Source organism: Fragaria vesca, linkage group LG2 (assembly GCF_000184155.1).
Source record: "Fragaria vesca subsp. vesca linkage group LG2, FraVesHawaii_1.0, whole genome shotgun sequence".
Classification (NCBI taxonomy): Eukaryota; Viridiplantae; Streptophyta; class Magnoliopsida; order Rosales; family Rosaceae; genus Fragaria; species Fragaria vesca.
The window spans coordinates 7,290,017-7,311,634 of record NC_020492.1 but is presented as its reverse complement, the minus strand read 5'-3'; the positions used below and the strand labels follow the sequence as shown (position 1 = coordinate 7,311,634).

The window sequence follows — 21,618 nt, the reverse complement described above, 5'->3', positions numbered from 1 at the left end:
TTGTATATATATATATATATATATATACCCACCTTAAAAGAGCTCGATTACCAACCATAATACCATATACTGTAAATCAGTCTATGCATGCTACCTCCCGGTCAATTAATCTCAGAAAACTATTGCTGGGGTTTTAGTGAAAACGTTCCGACCAGTATATTGGATAACAATTCTTGTAATCTAGTCATCTTGGATAATGTTACGTACCATGCCAACTCCTTTGAATTTCATATTTACTTTTCTTCTATATACAGCATATTCGTCTCACAGTCTCACAATAAAAAACTTACCTTTTATTGATTAGAAGCAGATATGCATGCATTTGCATTTACATTCCTTTTATTTAGAAGCAAATATTTTACAATGAATTTGTAAGTGGTACGATGAATCTCCAGGCTAGGATTGGATATATGCTATTGATGCCTGTTTAAACCAACACCCCCCCCAATCTCTCTCTTATATAGGTGATTAGAAATGTATCACCAGCTCAACCAAACTTGCAGCATATACTCACAAACCCAGAAATGAAGCCGACTACGAACATTTCTGCACTCCTGCTCGTCTTGCTCATCTGCCTGAGCCAGCCATGGGTCACCCATTCCCTGTTTGGGAAGTACACGGTGCACATCATAAATCAGATGGGAAACAATCAGATTCTTCATTCTCATTGCTGGTCCAAGAACGACGATCTAGGGACTCATGATCTTGCAGTGAATGCGGAGGTCAATTGGAGTTTCCGGGAAGCCCTTTTCGGAACTAAATTCAAGTGCAATATGTGGTGGAGCGGTGGACACCAAGAGTTTTACGTTTTCAATTCTAAAGATGATACGATCACAAATTGCTGCGGTACCGGGGCTGGTGGAGACTGCTTTTGGAGAATCAAGGAAGATGGTATTTACTTGTATAATGGTGCAAAGCATAAGTTAGTCCAGAAGCAAAAATGGATAAAATAGAAGTTGTTCAACCTCCAATCTCAAAAATAAAGAAATAAGCATTTTCTCATATCTGGGATTTATGATTTCGTTACAATTGCTTTTAGTTACCGTCTTCTTATGTGTTGATAATCCGAGTTATGGGATGTCGACAAAACACTTCCTACCTTCTAACAACAACGTCAATGGTACAAATAGAACGATCGTATTTCATAAATAAATACAAACATTTTCATCGTAATATAATTTGTATTAAATGTTACAAATGATACACCAAAATACAAAATGTACAATAGACCCTAACAAAAGAGGCACATAGGCCCACATAAAAGCACATATGTCCAACAAACAAGGCACGAAGGCCCGACGAAATAGAAACAAAACCAATAACAGGCTTATGCAAATTACAAGAATAAAGGGTTATCACCATCATTTGGTCTAGGTTGTTAAAAGGGTTATCTTTGGCCATCTTCTAAGCCTTTTTGACCATTTTGATTTTTGTCGATCTGAGAACAAAACTAGAGTATCTAAAATTTAGACATTTGAACTCAAATATTGAAGATGTGCGTTTCCATTTTAAAAGCATATTAACTGACGCTACATACATATGAACAGGGAGAAAAGAAGCCAATTCTAATAATTTATGTCCTTTTTTTTTTGGATATAAAGCAATAGAATTTCCAAGATGTGTGGTTATATGATGAATAACACCACCGAGACATAGGGTTTGTGAGTAACATTATCCGATAGAAAGCGATAGAATTTTCGCAATCACTTGGGCTAACCAAAGAAGTACCGTGAAGCCCATCTACAAAGCAGTAGCAAAACTCAGCCCAACAGCCCATCCTCTATATAACCACATCTCTCTCACAACCTGGAAATGTTAACTTGTTCGCAAAGCCAATTTCTCCCCCAAAACTTTTCACACTCTCTCTCTTACAACTCCGGGACCAAAAATGGGTCAAGGAACTCCGGGCGGTTTGAACCGGCAGGGCCTACCGGGCGACCGAAAGCCCGACGGCAACGACAAGAAGGAGAAGAAGTACGAGCCGGCGGCTCCGCCGGCCCGCGTCGGACGCAAGCAGCGCAAACAGAAGGGTCCAGAAGCGGCGGCACGGCTTCCGACGGTGACGCCGCTGACCAAGTGCAAGCTCCGGCTACTGAAGCTGGAGCGGATTAAGGACTATCTGCTGATGGAGGAGGAGTTCGTGACGAACCAGGAGCGGCTGAAGCCTCAGGAGGAGAAGGCTGAGGAGGACAGATCTAAGGTCGACGATCTACGTGGCTCGCCGATGAGCGTCGGAAATCTGGAGGAGCTGATTGATGAGAACCACGCGATTGTTTCGTCGTCGGTGGGGCCAGAGTATTATGTGGGGATCCTCTCGTTTGTGGATAAGGACCAGTTGGAGCCTGGGTGTGCGATTTTGATGCACAATAAGGTAATTTTAGGGTTTTGAGATTTAGGGTTTTGATTGGGTTGAGTTGATTTGTGGTTTTGATGTTGTTTTGTTGTGTTTTGAGTTGTGGTGATGTTGAATTGTTAGGGTTTTGCATGGAATTTGATGGCATGTTTGGTTGGGTGGAATGAGTTTTGGTAATAGTGGATGGTTTAGATGTAATTTGAGCTTGATAGTGAAAAGCAGCTTGTGAAATTGAGAGTTTGTTGGAGTGATGTGGATAATTTAGGGGTGGGTTTGTTGTGTGTTAATGAGAAAGAGTTTGTTTGTTGTTGAGAATGATGAACTTAGAGTGATTTGGTTACATTCATCAGTAACAGAACCAAAATGTGTTTCAAATAGTATAACAACAGGGATTGTTCTTAATGTTTTTGTAGAATTTGGTTCTGAAAGTAGCAAATGAGATTGAGAGTTCAATTGAGTGTGTGTTGTGCTTAAAAATAATAAGGTTGTTGATGAAACACTAGTTGTATGTTACAATTTGCTGTTTCATTCTATTTAGGTTTGATTGTTTTGATGTTTGAGTTATGGCCAGACCTTAATTTGATTTTACTGTGCTACCTATAGCGATGAAAGGTGAATCAAAATTTTGGCTATAACTATTGAGCACCATTACTATGAATGCCTTCAGACCTCAAAAAGTGTTTATAAAGTCTATACATTGGTTTTGTTGTTCAATTTAGCTCTGGTTGCTATAGACAAAGCCTTCGTTTCTGTTAACTATGGTACCTGGAATCATGATCTGGTAACTAGTATATGGATAAATTGGATACATGGATAATGTACAATGAGTAACTACATATGCTTTTGGGGTTGCATCATCTATTTCCAACTTTCTGTTGTATGACTCGGTCTTTTTGTATGTATGGCTTGATTCATAAATTGTTGTTTCTTATAATTTTGTAGGTGCTTTCTGTTGTTGGGCTTCTGCAAGATGAAGTTGATCCAATGGTGTCAGTAATGAAGGTCGAGAAAGCTCCCCTGGAGTCATATGCTGACATTGGTGGACTAGATGCCCAAATACAGGAGATTAAAGAAGCAGTGGAGCTCCCGCTGACACATCCCGAACTTTATGAAGACATTGGTATCAGGCCTCCCAAGGGAGTTATTTTGTATGGAGAGCCTGGAACTGGCAAGACCTTGCTTGCGAAGGTATGATTGCATTTCCCCCCTGCACCACAGCATAAAAATCACCGTAATACTGTGTAATCCGGCTGACATATGTTATAACGAAACTCTGCTTGCAATTTACTTTGATGTCCCTCTTTCTGCATGAATGATGAGTCGCTGAGTCCTCCCTTTTTCATGTTGATTTCCATTATACTATATCATTTCTTTCATATGGAGAGATGTGATTGTTACTTATGGGGGTGTCAATATCATTAAACTGTTAGTATCCTTCCTGTAGTGATCCTGCTATACTGTAGATTCATATTTTAAGCAAGGAAGCAATTTTGTATTACTAGTTTTCCGGTGCTTGTTTTCTGCGCTCAGCTGTTTTCTCTGTAATTATTAAACCTGAACACAACATATTTCATAGCAACTGTTGTACCTACATGCTTATTGTTAACATAAGGCTTCAGATTTTAAGCAATTTTCATATATTTTTTTCAGGCTGTGGCAAACTCAACATCAGCAACTTTCTTGCGTGTTGTTGGTAGTGAATTGATTCAAAAGTACTTGGGAGATGGTCCCAAGTTAGTGAGGGAGCTCTTTAGGGTTGCTGATGATCTCTCGCCTTCGATTGTGTTCATTGATGAAATCGATGCAGTTGGTACAAAGAGGTGAGCCAATGAACATTCATGTGAGAATGCCAATTAGTGGTACTCAAATGGTAATGACAAAAATCATCTCTCTGCAGGTACGATGCCCATTCAGGTGGTGAACGAGAAATACAAAGGACTATGTTGGAGTTACTGAACCAATTGGACGGCTTTGATTCGAGAGGTGATGTCAAGGTGATTCTTGCAACAAACAGGATTGAAAGTCTTGACCCAGCCTTGCTTCGACCAGGACGAATTGATAGAAAGATTGAATTTCCACTTCCGGATATCAAAACAAGGAGGCGCATCTTTCAGGTAGGCTTGAAAAACTGGCACTATATGTATGAAAGCAGCAATTTGTGATTTGATTGTGCAAAGTTCTAACTTCTTTGACTCACACAATCTTGGATTTATCGATTGTAGATTCACACATCAAGGATGACATTGTCTGATGATGTTAACCTAGAGGAATTTGTCATGACTAAGGATGAGTTCTCTGGGGCTGATATAAAGGCTATATGCACCGAAGCTGGTCTTCTTGCATTGAGAGAGCGCCGAATGAAGGTAACCTATTCTATTTAATAATTAATACCTGAAACTTCACTTTCCTTAGATGTCATTTAACATATGTTGCTTATCTATTGGAATTGACATTGTGTTTCTTAAATTTATTTTCTGGGCATTAGGTGACACATCCAGACTTCAAGAAGGCCAAGGAGAAGGTTATGTTTAAGAAGAAGGAAGGTGTTCCAGAAGGACTATACATGTGAAGAAGAAATCACTTGGACCGTGTACTTACAAGGAGGACATCCACATCCCTTTCTGTTTGTGGTGTGGATTACAATATTGAACTTTTTCGAAGTTGCTTCTGCTTTTGAATTCGAATGTTTAATGATGCATCCTTGAGTGCTGTTACTTCAACTTAAAATTTCAAATATATGCTAGCTTCCTGTCTCTTCTGGAATGCAATGCTTAGACAGTATCCATGCTTCATTTGAAATACATGTTCTCTAGTTGTTGAAGTTTCTCACATATCCTATAGCTGGAACATTTGCTATCATTCCATGTCTTAAATACATGTGAATTTTCGTTGCCAACTAAATCCAAATGAGGGGAAATTCGTAGACTCGTGCATGTTGCAGGGGTAGATCAATCCTCTTTAATCTTAGCAGCACCTGTTTTACTTTTTGTTTCCTTTTTATTACATTCCAAGTTTATATCACTGTTATGAACTAACAGCGAAGAGAATAATCTCTTTTAATCCATCACTTCATATAGTGAAGAGAATATCTCATTTGAAAAAACTGAGTTGAACTTTGTCATTAGAGAAGAAACAACTATCCCAATAACATTTAGTATGAAAACTCCCAGACTAGATTGAAAACTTCAAACAAGCATCACACCAAACTGCTTGAGAAAAGCAAAATGAGCAAAATGATAAAAAGGTAATAAAGGATTCGATCAATCGTCAATTGGCGATGAATACATTTATCTCAAATACAGACTCATAGGCAATGTCCCTGTTTTCTCATGTGGGATGAGATTCTCAATACGAGATTACCCCAAACTGAGATGGCTTAAGATCAAGCTCAGTGACCAAGGAGCCAACGTAGGTTGAACTCTTCTTTGACCACTGTTCTGCGCAAGTTTTTGATCATTTTGAAAGGTTCCCATAACTCTTCAGTCTCTTCGTCACATATCACTTCCTTCAATGTATCCTGAAGATCCCAGATTGATGTAGGTAGTTCCTGCAATCTTTCACACTGTCTCATGTTAATCTTCCTTAACTCGCTCAGTTGACCAATGTCTTTAGGCAACTCTTTTATGCTAAAGCAATCAGATATGTCGAGAAAAATCAAGTTCTTGAGGCCTGCAAGCGAGTCTTTTGAAGTTTCCAGCTTTGTGCAAGACCGTAGCCTTAGGACTTCTAAGTTGCTCAGCTTTCCAATGTCTTCAGGCAAGGAAGATAGGTTATGACAGTTGGTGATAACGAGCTTCTTTAAGTACTTAAGACCACAGAGATCAGCAGGTAATTCCTCCAAATCATTGCAATATTCGATGTTTATCTCCACCAGATTTGGCAGGGCCTCAAAAAACCGGACGGAACTGTTGCTAGCAGGTTGAGCAATGTAACACATGAACAAAGATATCTTCTCAAGAGTTTTCAACTTCTTCTTTTTGTTCAACTTGCTAGCAGGTTGAGCAAAGTAACACATGAACAAAGATATCTTCTCAAGAGTTTTCAACTTCTTCTTTTTGTTCAAGCTTTTGGAAGAAATGGAAATGCGCTCTAGTCTGACTCTCTTCAAAGTAGTTAAAGAACTCATGAGTTTTAAATTACTTATTTTGGCAGGTGATGAACCATTGTTTCTGACTATTAGAACCTTCAATTCCTGGGACATTTTTCTAGGCAAGGCATAATCCTTTGTCTGAAAATTCAGAATCAGAACCTCAGCCTTTGGTAGATGCACGTTGTCCCATTTTGATGAGAACATTCCATCTGCAAACAATTGAGTATATCATGTGAGTGAAGCGAGAAATCAATACGTTGAAAATACTCATTACTATGCGATTAGTGTTGATGTTGTGTGTATATTTCTCTTGTGCATGTGTTGATATGCATGTATGCTAAGAAAAGGAAGGATGGGAGACTACCTGTTGATACAGATAACAAATGAGTTTCCTTGAGCTTATTCTTCTTCTGTGTCAACCGTTGTGGAAGAACATTCAACCTTTTGTTCTCTCCTTCTAGGTCCTGACGAATTTGATGCAATGCCAGCTCTCTAAGCAGATCATGCTGCGTAACAAACTGTTCACTGTAGCAGCTATCCACATTCTCATTCCCCTTGCTGGTTAATTTCAAAACTTAATCAAGTTTCTTAAAAGAAATCTCTTCATTATATCTACTGATGTACTAGTGGAATTTAGTCATGCATATCTTACAAGTGAATATATACATCAAAGAAGAATCTCTTACACAAGTGTGCATACCTTGTGACAACAAGTTTGGCCAAATTATGTTTGTTGAGTTGTTGTAATTTCACAATAGACCTATCTTCGCATAGGCTACGTAGCTCTGCCCACATATCAATGAGCAAACCAGCAGGGATTCTTCCATCTTCAGGAAGTGAAGCAAGGTCTATAAAACATTCCTTGATGATAGCCCCATCTTCAGACGCATTTTCATATAAAACATTTAAGCTGGGTTGGAGGCAGTCACGCAAAAGAGTATGCTCTTCAAGAATAGGACCTTTAGACCATTCTATTACCTTTTCTTTCCACATCTCTATACTCTCCTTAAAAAGTGATTTTCCAACCACTGTAATAGCAAGTGGAAATCTCTTACAGTACTTTACTATCTGCAGTAAATTTTTCCGAGATGAAATCAATTTGCGTCTCAGTTGCTATCCAAAAGTTGAAAGTTCTCATCATCAAAATTGATTCATGAAAGTTGAGAATTGTATGACACTAACAGACTAACATGCAGTAGGATACCTCTATATTCTTATTCTAAGATTAGTTTTAGCACAGATCATAGATGAATGTTTTATTACTTGCAGATATGTTTTATAATAAGATTACTGCTTTGCGAGCTTGAGAGATAAATAGCACAAACCAAAGTTTTGAATTGCCAGACAAGAAATTAATTACCTGTTCCATTAGTTCATCTAAAGTACCAGAGGAATAATCCAGGGATGTAGAGTTCTTCAGAAGAGTCAACGCCTCATCTATAGTCAACGGATCTAAATCATAATTAGAACCATATTTTGAAGAATATCTTGATGTCACTAGAGTCTTGTAACTTGACCCTTGGCTAAGATGATAGAACTCTTCAAGAAGGTTTCCTGATGACTGGGGCCAAACATCGTCCAAGACCAACAGTGCAGCATTTTCTTTTGTTTGGTCCAAAAAATTTTGCAGAGACTTTTGCAGCCCGATTAAGTCGGGTTTGCTTGAAACAGTTGCAAAGAAGATCATGTTGTTGAACTTATCTAACGCAGAAAGAATTGATATAAGATAGTAATACTAAATATGAACAGAGAAATATATGAACTTTGATGATGTTAAGTTAACTGGCACAATACTGTTGGTTAAATTTCAAGCAGAAGAATATATCATTGTAGATAAGTGATAACTATATATATATACCTTTGACATCTTGATCATGACACACCATTTGAGCCAAAGTAGTTTTCTCGGACCCTCCAGGAGCAGTGACCGAAAGCATTGAAACTTGATCATCATGAAGAAGCTTCATCTTCAATTCCCTTAGAGGCTTATCCAATCCAATAGGGGAGAATGGTGGGTATGGTGCTGTTGCTCTAGTTTCACCACTTTGATTTTGTTCCTGACCATGCAGCTCATTTTGCTTCAACTTGCTGTCTATAGACCTCACCAAAGCCAATGTTTCTTGTGTATCCCTTACTCCCTCCAGTGTTAGTTTCTGTATCGTCTTGCAGATAGATGTATCCAATTCAACAAGCTTATTACTGTAATGAGGCTTGAGCAAATTCCAAGTACCAACTTTGGACAACTTGTTAATTAGCCTAGTGCCCTTCTCCATTTGGTTCTTGAAATAGAAATACAGACTTTCATTTGAGTGATCCAGTTCCCTGTGACCATCTTCTATCTGTTTGATCAGTGGTCTTAAGTAGTCTAATGTGACTATGACCTCTTTAAGAAGGGGTCTAAACTGCTTGGTTTTGATGACCAGCGTGCTAGCGGCATCATACAGCAAAGTAAATGCTAGTCCTACAGCACCCCCCGCAGCAAGCTCCCCAATTCCAACCATCTTAATGAACACATAAACAAAATCAGAAATAAAACAGTGTTAGACTTAGACAACAAAATCCAAGCTTCTGTGTAAGAATGCAAACTCATGTTACCTATAAAAATGTTGATGATTGATCAGGTACAAGCCTGACACGGATTCAAAACGAACCAGGCTAGGATTGATGGAATGCAGATTACCTATACTGATTTTTATGAGAAGAGCTAGAGGGCTCCTTATTTTATAAGCTCTGAATTTCCAGGAAGTGATCAGTGTGAAATGAAAATAATACATAAAAAGGGAGACGAAGGCCTAGTTTGATACAGCTTCGCTTTTAAAAAAATCAGCTTCTATCCAAATTTTTAGATTTTATAGTATTTTTTGGTAAATGAAAAAAAAAAAACAGTTTTTTCTTAAAATTACAGGTCACTGGCAGCAGCTTTTAGAAACAACCTAAATGTTACTTTTGAAAACAGCTGTCACTAAAAACACTAGAAATTAATAAATTTTATCTTGACAGCACTTTTAAAATTAATATTTACCAAACACAAAACTGTTTTAATTCACAACTGATTATTTTCACAGTACAATAACATCAGTTTTTTTTTTAAAAGTTAAGTAATACCAAACTAGCCCGAAGACGATCGATCAAGTCGTCTGGGAGACTTTGTACAAGATGACTTTGTAAACTTTGTTGGTAATGAAAAATGATTCTTTCGGTCCTCCTCTATCTAAAAGAAATGGTCTGCTAAAGTGGTCAGGAGTCCATACTAAACCGTGCTTAATTAACTATCGTTATATGTTCACAAATAATGAAAGGACAAGTACTCAAGGACAATATCGTCGTTTTCGATATAAAAAATTCTGTTTTTGTTTTAGGATATTCTGTATTTTTCTAGATATTATTTATGTGTGTCTTTGCCTTATGCCATTAGGATATGTAGTTTGACTAGATCTATGTATTCCTTATCATTATTATATTGGTACTTTATAATTCTCTATATAAAGGGCTCCTATCAATGAATAAGATGATGATTCTCTTGCTCTCTCTTTGTTTCTACCCTTTATTCTTCATCACGTTATCATGCACTTTGTTCTACCCTAGAGCCAATAGCCTACCATTTGTTTTCCAAACCCTAAAAACAATTCTTTCTCAAACCAAAAGTTATCGGCCCTGCCTCGGCCCCGACGCTGTTGCTGCTCCCGACCGCCGCTTCCCGGCCGTTAGCTCCACCTCCTTTTCTGGTTTCGCCGATTGAGCTTTAGATCAAGCAATCGGAGTTTTTCGAAGAAATTTTACGGTATGTTTTAAACCCTAAACTCTTCAAAGTTCAATAAACTCGGGGGAGGTAAAGTGCTTTCTCCCGTTCTCCATCTCCATTCTATGCTTGGGATTTTGTGCGTGCAGGTACCAAAAATCCCAGAATTTTATTCGCGGGTCAAGAGTGTGTTTGATCACTCTTGTTTCCTTGTCCGGGTTGTGTATGATCAACCCCGACCTATCACCGGATTGTGTTTGATCCATCCGAGGCCTTTTTCCGAATTGTGTTTGATCAATTCGCGGCTTTTCCGGATTGTGTGTGATCAATCCGAAGGACAAACCATTAAAAGCATTGTTTGTGACCTCTATCGAGTCTAATAACAGCTTGGTTTTGTATGCAAGAGCAATGTAACATTCTGCTCCTTTGAGTTTTGACGTACTAGATGCCTAAGGCAGATCTTCACTTGGTATATGTGGTACCTTTTATTGGAAAGGATTAAACCACATGTTTTGACCCCCAGGCTAATAAGCCTAGATGCCGAGATTTCACATAGACAAAAGCCTTCAATGGCAATCTGTGCAAAATGTAATGACCACAAAATATTGTGGAATGCACTCATGGAGCGTTTCTCGAAACGTTCATATAACTTTACTTGTTGAGTTATTAGTCAAGTGGATTGCTTACCACCTTAATTGACTACATATTGTCGATGATTTTTTGTGGCATCATAATCCATAATCTTTAGCGGATTCGATTATCATCAAGTTCTCTAGGTCCTCCAAGTTGGTTTGGAATTACCAACGAGACTTGATTTTGATCTTACAAATAGGAATTGTATATACACTAATGTGATAAACTTATTTGGGATTATCCTCTAATATGGGGACAACAATATGGGTCATGGCAACGGCAGAAAATGTCGTGCCGATGTCTAGAAAAGAGGGGAGGTGTCGCCGGCTCTAATAGTGACACTCCCGGTCTAGACACCATTTTGTCAAAACTACTCACGTCAGCTCATGACAATGCAACCGTTGTGAATCTTCGGATCACTGGTTCAAGATTGTTCAGCTCCTTCAAATTGTGAATGCATACAAAAAGGTACAAAAAATCAATATGAGGACAAGAACGTCATCCTCATGATCGTGAATTTCAAAGATTCGGATCCTGCTCTAGCTACCCATGACTTTGATGTTATCGGCTAAACATTGATTTTTGTTCCAAGCTATATGTACTAAGGCGTTGTATCGATGTCCTTCGTCTATTTGAGACCTCGATGTATTCACATTAGTAATAATGAATGCCTTGAGAATTTTTTCGAAGTTATGAAACTATTCTCCTCTTGTGGTTCGTATTGATTTACAAACAAGATGTACATTTTTACATCATCCTTAGAAGCATGGCATATTTATAATCTATTTGGTTAGATTGTGCCGTTTTGGTCTCTTCCAAGTGAAGATGACGCACGGCCTTCCATCCTCAAGAAGGATCGCTAACGTGTTTCTGGTTAAGTCTTCTACCCTTTAGCGGATTTTCCATCATCAATTGTTTAACTAAGCTCATCCAAGCTCAGTGTGATGTCTTAGAATTGTCCGAAATTAAGGAGATAGTGGTTTCTAGTGTGACTCATACTATCGACCCTCCACGGACATGCTTAGTCATACTGACTTGGAGTTACCGAAAGCTTTTGATTTTGGATCCTCCTACGCTATTAAACCAATTTCCGTCTTGCAAAAGACGTTGAAGACTTATCAAAACCAGAAAATTATCATCATGATCGAATCCTCTAGGTCATTTGAGTTAGTTTATGTTCATGTCAAGGAGCTTTTGCTAACTAGTCATGGAGTTTACGACCTTAGAACGACCGAAAGGACTTGGTTTTGATCATACACATGACACTTTTGGCTAAGGCAAAACCCTACACGCCACCTGCAAGCTTCACACATGCCAATTTTGCGAAAAACAGCAATCTGTCCCTTCTAGACAATCAACTTCGTTTAAGCTTTGTGAATAGCCTAACGAACTAGACAATGAGCTTTATATCATTGGAAAACTCTATGAGTCTAGTTTTCAGAACTTTTTGCAGTTCGTCCATATTTATTTTAACGAAGAAGTTATGGCTGTTTTAGTACGCGAAGGTCATTATGCGCGGAAATTTTTATGCACTCTCGGGATTGCAGTTTTTCGTAGCGTCTTTCAATCCTTCTAAATGGTTCAAGTGGAACTATTAACTTGCCTATCTACTCCTTCTTATAGATATGTCTCATCGAGACATTGAGTGCTTCACAGATAGTGGAACTATCCACAACATTTTAAGGAACTGGCAACTATCTTTGGATTTTGTGCCTTTGTAAATCTTCTGTGACTACAATGATTGAATCATACCGGTCATTCAGGGACGCGGTTTAGCTTGAATCTTGATGCCTCATGGCACCATGATCAATGTCACAGATACCCTCTATGTATTGAGAGGCAATCGAACCATATTGAGCTTTAAAGACATTCCTGCTAATAGTTTTCATTTGAAAACACATTGTGAGAATGAACAAGAATTCTTTTGTGTATACCTTCTCATGAATGCGGACTGAAGCGCATCTTGGAAAAATTCATGAGTCAATCTAGTGGACTGTATGTTACTACGATTCGAATATCGAATCCCATGTTGTCGCCAAACATGATATTTGGGACACCGACTCATATAGGCTTTGGTTTGACCAAATTGGTCAACCTGGAAGAGATATAATGGTCTAAATTTTGAGAAATTCTCATGGACATCCATTCTTCCGCTCAAAACGAAGACATTCGAGATCTAGCATCACCATGAAGCATGGTGGTGACCTGGGGGACATTGACGTCACTCGAACACGACTCCAACTTCTTGGAGGTCGTTCGGTCAATTTCTCAAACAATTGAGGTGCACCGGCCTTCCCTCGATGTCGCTTTGGCCCCCTGCAATGCTCATTGCTCGTTTTGAAAGCCTATTCTTTAGCTAAATTAGGAGTGAGACCCTCCTACACTAAATAACACAAAAGTGAACATTCCATTCTTACATCAAACTATGTAGATAGATACAACCAACTTGCGGTCACCTTTTTATGCTTTATGGTGTTGGTTGAAGTGTTAACACACTGGTCACGTGTTACACTATTATCTACTGCTTATGCTACTTATACTTCTACGGGCTCACTACCTATTCTTTAAAGAAGTTTATCGGGATATAAGTTGAAGTGTCATGTACCCCATGTTCACACACAATATGGTCTCACCGAGGCTACGACCAAGCAACTTTAGCTTATCGCTCGAACATTATTGATGTGCACCAATCTTTCTATTGCGTCTTGGGGCTATGCAATATTTGCATGCAGCTTTACTATTCATCTACAACCCACCATCATTGAATATTTTTGTACTACAGCTCGTGACTGTGTACTAGGATTGCAATCCTTGAGCTCAAACAAAATTGAAATGGATCTTCAATCCTTGAGCTCAGCTAAATGTTATTTCTAGGTGCCAAATCGCATTGCCATTGCGTACAATGATGGGTCATTTGAGATGAAGAAGTATTTAGGTTGGATATGAACCTCCACCTATAAATCCGCATATGTAGAAACCTTGTTAGGCAATCTCATTCACCGCTAAATTGCGGATTATCACTTTGATGAGACCATATTCCCGCCGTTAAGGGGAGATAAGAACACAAGTGTTCAAGTGGAACAAAGTGAATTGTCGTGGTTTGTCCCCACTAAGTCTCATCTTGATCCCAAATGCTTAAAGTGTTAAAGTGACGAGATCACATGCTGCAAATATGTTTGCAAGGATTGATGCCCTACAAAAGGACAAGGCGCGACCAAGAGGTGTTGATCTTGACGCCATCACCATGGATGGTGATATAGTGACGCCATATAGTGGCAAAATTGGTGTCACAAGGCCGTGTGGCTCCCCAAAAGGAGGGAGGCCCTTAAGTTCGATATTTTCTCGCACTAGAAAGAAAGCGAGTTTGGCACAACCTGATCCATTGATCAGTGATACCCAAATCTGTCTCATGAAGTCTAAATTGTGATTATCATTGGGGGACGCCTCAATATCAAATCTAATCCATATAGAGATCTCTACAAGTATTACACTAGTGTACATGAGGACGTGGGATAAAGAGTCTACTATCGAACCACCGTTCGTTGATGGATATCAACTTAGTTGATTGGCCTAATGGAAAGATGTGATCTAGCATTAACAAAGAGATAAGTTCTTGGGCAGGTGATGCCGACACCGCAAGCTAAACCTTATCAACTGTACCTTTGTTAAATAGCGTAATGAGAACAAGAGCTTAAACTCACCTTATGGCGCAAGGTCTCTCACTAACACGCAGTAGGATCGACTACGATGAGATATGCTCTCGTAATGGATGTCATTGCATTCCACTACTTTGTCAATTTGGTAGTTTCCGAATAACTGAACATGCAGCCTATGAATATGGTCATAATAACATTTCTACGGGATCAGAGATATACATGAAGGTCTTAAACGGACTTCATTCATTCGAATCAAGTGGCTCCAGACCACAGGAGCACGTATTTGCTAAAGGTATTGAAACGCACATGGACTCTACTTGATTTGGAAGGGATATGGTGAATTATGCCTTTGCGTGTTCATTCCGAATTTACATGGACTCTTGATGGATCAAGAGATGCCAATATGTATCAACATCTGAAGAAAAAGACCTTGGGAAGACACGGTCTCGATAAGGCACTCGATGACTGTATTGATGATGATTTTCCATCAATCGGCTTAGGCGCTCTATAACTAGTGAGGCCTACATATACTCCTATGATTAGTTAAAGTCTTTGCTCTAAAGAGAGATCCGTTGTTTTGTCTAAAGCAAGATGACAAATATGTGTTAAGAGATGAAATTCTCATCTAAGTACAATGAGACGCATCAATGTACTCAACACAATACGAAAGACTTGACATCTCATTCGCTATGAAAAGTTGTAAAGCTAAGTGTAGCTATGCATGCGCCCACGCAACGCCAATGTAATGGCAGTAACTCCTTTTTCAATACTTAATGGTATGAAAGGTTGAGGCTTATTCTATCCCTACATAAGCAAGACACATCATAAATAGAAATCAGAATCTGCCAAGTTTTGTAGGTCAAATTCCGTGAGCATTGACATGCTAAGTTGTTGAAACTTCCGTGATTAGTAAAAATCAGGAAGAGCCTTATGATTGATGTAAAGATCAGGGGGAGGTGCAAACTTCAGGGGGAGTAGCACATACATACATGTCACTATCAAATGTGAAGGGTGCGTTGTATTATTTTTCTCCTACGATCAAGGTTTAGTTTTTCTCTCACAGGGTTTTTGTGACTTGACGAGGTTTTTGATAAGGTAACAGATCAGCACCATCGGCATATCACCGCGTGACACAAGGGGGAGTGTTCTAGGATATTCTGTATCTTTCTAGATATTCTTTATATGTGCCTTGGTCTTATGCCATTAGGATATGTAATTTGACTAGATCTATGTATTCCTTATCATTACCATACTGGTACTTTGTAATTCCCTATATAAATGGCTCCTATCAATGAATAAGATGATGATTCTGTTGCTCTCTCTTTGTCTATACTCTTTATTCTTCATCAGTTTTTTTTTTAGACCACAAAAAAAATTATATAAAATGACGATATTGTCCTTGAAAAATACCATGTGCGTGACACGTGCTTGCTCTAATGACCTTCAAATAGTTGTAAGCTGAATTGTTTTTGTTGCCGTTTGTGATCTGTCAACGAGGATCATCAACAAAACTCGGATGTGGAAGGGAACCGAGTCTGAAGGTAGCAACTTTTTTTCGTTCTCGTGTTCATGATTACAGTTTCTCAAATCCGAATAGAGTTAGATCATAAAATCTGCATAAAATTTTTCTTATAATGAAAATAGTACGTTAATGAAGCATCAACCTTGCGAAAGGTTTGTCAGCTTTTGTTGGTTAATAGTGGTTAGAAAGTAGGGAGCCACGTTGAGAGTCGACGGTGTGCTATCTGGCCTTGAAAGTAGAGTGTTTCTCCGTCCTTCTTACGGCGTCGTCGTCCGGTTCTTCGGGGGTGGAGCTCGTCCTTCCCTCTTCCCTTTCTCTCTGAGAATCTCACAACCGAAATTATCAACGACATTCCTTGTCTCATCCAGGGCCTGGCCTTGGGAGGGCGCCTTATATATCTTATACTCCACTTTGGTCCCCTATTCTGTTTGATTGCAAAGGTTGTCTAGATTCAACTTTCTTGTTGTTGTTCACCTTTATATATTGACAGCATTGTCCACTTGAGTTACATGTGAGTGATGTGACAAACTTTCCGATCACCTATTCTGTTAGATTGCCAGGTTGTCAAGATTCAACTTTCTTTTGCTGTTCAGCATTATTAGGGCCAGGTCATGAGAGATTTAAGGCTCAGTACAAATTTTTTTTGTGTGTCCCTTATATATATAATATTTTATTCAAAAAGTACCGATTTTTTTTTTAAGGAAGAAATTTTGTGCCTCTAATAGCAACGTGCAATTCGGAGATTGAAAATGAAAAAATTTGGATATGAAAAACTCATAGCAACGTGCCGTCAAGTTTTAAAAAATTGAAATTTATGGAAAGAGGAGATGCGAATAAATCAGAGATGATGAAAAAAATTCAAAAGATTGTGACCAATTTATACAGAGAGCTGACTATTAACTTTGTTTGATTGTAGAGAAAGTTAATAGTCAAGTGGCCTCATTTATCGCTGTATATTAACCAGTGTTTTAAAAAACGCGCCTCGGGCGCGCCTTGAGGCTTAAAAGGCGCGAGGCGCAGGAAAATTTCATTGTGTTTTGCTGGTTAGGCGCAGAGGCGCAAAAAACGCACCCCCAAGGCGCATAAGGCGTAAAAAACGCACCCTAAGGCGCATAAGGCGTGCGCCTAGTTGAAGCAACGGAAAACGGGGTCGTTTTGGGTAAGTGTTCCGCATAAGGCTGGGGGTCGTGCGCCTCCCTCTGTCTTTTCGCCCGCCCTCCTTCCCTGCTCCCTGTTCCCTCTCTCGATCTCCCTCCTCCCTCTCCCTCTCGAACACAGAGACGCAATCGACCACCACCAAGATTAATTCACCAGTTCGTGAATCGCGAGTTCGCGACCACCAGTCCACCACAGACCATCAGACCATCTGACCACCACCAGAATTCCGATCATCTGAGACCAGTCGACCACCGCCTCGTCGCTGTCTTCTGCAACTCAATCGCCTCAAACCTCTTCCTCCTAAGCCTCCATTGCAGTCACCAACTCACCTCTGATTTGAGGTACGCAGTACGCACCTCTTCCTCCAAATTTCTGATTCAATTGAACTGTTGTGAGTGTTGTGAATTGTGTTTTCTTAGTATATGATGCAACATTGTGCTCTGATTATCTAAGTATAGATTGGACTCATTGGAGCAAGCTTCTTGTAAATGCTCACCACTCTATGTTGGTTTTGTGACTTTGTCTAATTAAGTATAGATTGTTTTTGTTAATGGTGTGTTGCAAGCAGCATTTACAGGAAGCTGCCTATAAATGGTGCTGTAAATGGTGTGTTGGTTTTGTCAATGGTGTGTTGGTTTTGCCTAAGTATAGATTGCTTTTGTCAATGGTGTTTTGTAGGCAGCATTTACAGGAAGCTGCCTGTAAATGGTGTGTTGGTTTTGTCTAAGTATAGATTGCCTTTGTTGATAGTGTGTACGTGTGTTGCTGGCAGCACAATGAGTTCTAGTGATAGGACACAGAAGAAAGATTTTGCTTGGCAATGGACTAAACCAATTCCTGGTCACTTGACATATTTTCTGTGTGCATTTTGTGATCTGAAAAATACCGGTGGCATCTTCCGATTCAAGCAGCATTTAGTTGGTACCCGCAAAGGAATTAGACCTTGTCCCAAGGTTCCACCAAATGTGAAAGATTTGTGTTCTCAAGCACTTCAAAGGAATGATAATCAGAAAAAAGCAAAGGTTGCCATGCTTCGGGAGATAGGGGGTTTAGAAAATTTAGAAGAAGAAGATGCCCTAGATCATGAAGTGACAAATGTGACTACAACCCTTGCAAGTGATTGTGGTAGTGCTCAAACTCCTATTGTTGGTAGTTCTCAAAGTCCTCTTGGTGGTGGTGGTTCTATGGGTCAACCAAAGGCTAGAGGACCAATGGACAACTATGTATCCTCAAAAGCTCGGCAAACTACATTGAATACCTCTTACAAGAAACAAGAGAGACGTAATGTGTGTAGGGCTATTGGGCGATTTTTTTATACAAGTGGATTGGCTTTCAATGTGGCAAATAATCCATACTATTTGCGGCATTGGAGATGGTTTCCAAATACTGTCCGGGTTTTAAACCTCCTACAAGTCATGAGCTAAGGACTTGGATTTTGAAGGATGAAGTTGAAGATGTTCAAAAGTTGATGGTAGATCATAAAAAAGATTGGAGCAAGTATGGATGCACTATTATGTCGGATGGTTGGACGGATGGCAAGAGTAGGGTTATACTAAACTTTTTAGTAAATAGCCCTAAAGGTACATGGTTCTTGAAATCCATTGATGCATCGGATACAATTAAAAATGGAGAGTTGATGCTCAATTACTTGAATAATGTTGTGGAGGAGGTAGGGGAGGAGAATGTTGTCAAAATAGTTACCGACAATGCTTCTAATTATAAGTGGGCGGGAAAGGAGCTAATGAAGCAAAGAAGCAAATTATGGTGGACTCCTTGTGCGGCTCATTGCATTGACTTGATGTTGGAGGACATTAGCAAGTTGAAGGTCTTTGAAACTACCATTCAAAGAGCTAAGCTAATTGTGAAATTCATTTATGGGCATACACAAGTTCTTTCTATCATGAGGAAATTTACCGGCAACAAGGAGATTATTCGGCCGGCGGTTACAAGGTTTGCCACATCTTTTCTCACTCTTCAAAGTCTATATAAGCAAAAGGCAGCTCTTATTAGTATGTTTCAATCCAAAGAATGGCATGATTGTGGTTGTACAAAACATAAAGATGCTTATGATGTGAAGAAGTATATCCTCCGTGATGGAAACTTTTGGAACCATATTGCCTATTGCATCAAGAGTGTTTTGCCTCTTGTTTGTGTCTTAAGAGAGGTTGATTCGGAAGTGAGACCCGTTATGGGATTTATTTTTGAGTTGATGGATGCCGCAAAAGACAAGATTGCTAGTAATCTTGGCAATGTGGAAGCGAAGTATGCACCTATTTGGAAGAGAATAGATAATAGGTGGAGTCCACAACTTCATCAACCATTGCATGCGGCGGGTTATTACTTGAACCCTCAATTCCGATATGAAGAAAATTTTAAAGATACCGAGCATGTGAAGAAGGGTTTGGAAGATTGCATGGATAGGATGCTTGATGGTGATGCTCGTATCCAAGCGGAAATACAATTGGACCTTTATGAGCGAAAGCTTGGGAAGTTCGGAAGTGCAATGGCCGAATCTACTAGAAAAATTCGATCACCCGGTTAGTTTTAATTTGCTTAACTTGTATTACTTTTAAATGCAAACCAAGTATTTATATGATTGTGATTTTATAAGTTTATTAATCTATCTTATTTTGTGTTCGTAGTGTTTTGGTGGGAGAAATATGGGACACAAACACCGGAGTTGATGAATTTTGCTACTCGGGTCCTTTCCCTTACTTGTAGTGCATCGGGGTGTGAAAGGAATTTGAGCACTTTTGAAATGGTAAGTTATTTCATCACATCTAAGTTGAATAGTTTATAGGTTATAAATTATTAAAGTTCACCCAACTAAATTGTTGCATTATGTTAATTATAGATTCACACTAAGAAGAGGAATAGACTTGAGCATAAGAGGTTGCATGCTTTAGTTTATGTGAAGTATAACATTGCTCTAAGAGATAGGACTTTGAAGAGAAGCGCTACAATGACCGATCCTATTGTTGTGGAAGAGATTGAATCGGATGATGAATGGATAACCGAGATAGAGGATCCGGTTCTTCCCACCGATCCACATTGGATTGAGAACAATGTGGAAGAATTGACATTGGATGATGGAGCGATCCGAAATGTGCCAAGTGGTACATATGAAAGTAGCCTAATTAATCGTGATCCTCCTCCCCGTGTGCCTTCTCCTCCTCCCCATGTGCCTTCTCCTCCTCATGTGCCTACTCCTTCTCGTGAGCCTATTCCTTCCCGTGAGCTTACTCCTTCTCTTGATGAACCTATCCTTTTATATAAAAGGAAATATAGTGAAGGACAAAGTTCAAGTAAGTTCTTTGAAAACTTTATGTTTGATTAATTGGTAACATTAATTTTAGTACTCTATGAATAATTGTATATCCCATTTTGCATAGGTAAGAGAAAGGCACCAAGAAAATCAATGCTTCTTGATGACATTGTAGATGATGATACTAGAAGTACTATGTTTGATGACACTAATCCTCTTTTCCAACACGGTGATGATGATGATGAAGGTGGTGATGATGATGATGATGATGGTGATGGGGGTGATAGTGATAGTGGTGATAGTTTGGATGGAGATATCTTAATTGATGATGATGATGATTTTGAAGCATGAAGTTTATTTCCATTATTGTTATTATCTTTTGATCTTGCAAGACTATCTAGTGTACTTTGATCTTTCAACTTAACCCTTTGGATGTGTTTTATGTTTGGTGATTTGTTGGAATTGCATTGTTTGAGTACTATATAATGTTGTGTTCATTGCAATATATGTTCTATATATAGGAGGAATTTTTTTTTTTTTTTCTAAAAGGCTTACGCCTTACGCCTCAAGGCTTACTCCTTAGTGAGGCTTTCGCTCCATAGCCTTGGCTACGCCTTAGCCTTTTAAAACATTGATATTAACGCAACAAGTATATGAATTTAGGAGAAAATTAAGGGATAAAAAGATTACTCTAAATTATCAAAAACGAAGATCATTTAAGTAGTTTTTTGAAGATATCAAAACGTAATTTTTGAAGATTAAACGACATAGTATGCCATTTTAATTGTGTTATTAATATATTGCTTTTTTAATTATATATACTATATAACAAATCAGTAAAAAAAGGCCAAAATTTATGTTCCTCTGGTCTTGGGCCCAGTGCAGGTGCACTGTTGCCACTGCGCCAGGGCCGGCAGTGAGCATTATATATGGATCGCAGTGTTAGAAAAGCTAAGGTAACACTCGTTTGCTTTGTAGTTCTTAAATCTGTAGCTTATCTACGGAGATTTTAGTTGTTCCTCGCTGGATTTTTGCTTATAAATTTCTTTGTAAAATTTGCATTAAATGTTTTGTCAATCAATCTAAATTGGCAACAAAGACTGACTGATATCTTCTGATTTCAGTCTCTCTGCTGATTTTTTTTTTTTCAAACTACCATAGAAATTCTTCTAGAGTGCCCTTGTTACTTCTGTTCATACCAA

At 38.9% G+C, this 21,618-nt stretch overlaps 4 protein-coding genes across 4 annotated transcripts in view; 2 read left to right on the top strand and 2 right to left on the bottom strand.

Moving 5' to 3' along the window:
• Nucleotides 1-668, bottom strand: part of LOC101297321 — a 5,958-nt gene extending 5,290 nt beyond the window's left edge. The window contains exon 1 of the mRNA XM_004292221.1: nt 519-668. Coding sequence (XP_004292269.1) covers nt 519-668 — 150 coding nt within the window. The remainder of the gene's footprint in view (nt 1-518) is intronic.
• Nucleotides 669-1,835: 1,167 nt separating this feature from the next.
• Nucleotides 1,836-5,261, top strand: LOC101315192 (26S proteasome regulatory subunit 4 homolog A-like). The gene is made up of 6 exons (XM_004289983.1): nt 1,836-2,371; nt 3,296-3,541; nt 4,004-4,173; nt 4,251-4,467; nt 4,576-4,716; nt 4,839-5,261. The coding sequence occupies exons 1-6, from the start codon at nt 1,889-1,891 to the stop codon at nt 4,920-4,922; spliced, it is 1,341 nt and encodes a 446-aa protein (XP_004290031.1). The 5' UTR covers nt 1,836-1,888; the 3' UTR covers nt 4,923-5,261.
• A 480-nt stretch (nt 5,262-5,741) lies between these two features.
• LOC101297033 (probable disease resistance protein At5g66900-like) lies at nt 5,742-8,944 on the bottom strand. The gene is made up of 5 exons (XM_004292220.1): nt 8,302-8,944; nt 7,804-8,144; nt 7,144-7,511; nt 6,808-7,001; nt 5,742-6,652 (listed from the first exon to the last, which is right to left on the bottom strand). The coding sequence occupies exons 1-5, from the start codon at nt 8,942-8,944 to the stop codon at nt 5,742-5,744; spliced, it is 2,457 nt and encodes an 818-aa protein (XP_004292268.1).
• Nucleotides 8,945-18,664: 9,720 nt separating this feature from the next.
• On the top strand, nt 18,665-20,767 carry LOC101296744. Its single transcript, XM_004292219.1, has 5 exons — nt 18,665-19,688; nt 19,794-19,912; nt 20,006-20,456; nt 20,544-20,613; nt 20,704-20,767. Exons 1-5 carry the CDS (start codon nt 18,665-18,667, stop codon nt 20,765-20,767), a joined length of 1,728 nt encoding a protein of 575 aa, XP_004292267.1.
• The last annotated feature ends 851 nt before the right edge of the window (nt 20,768-21,618 follow it).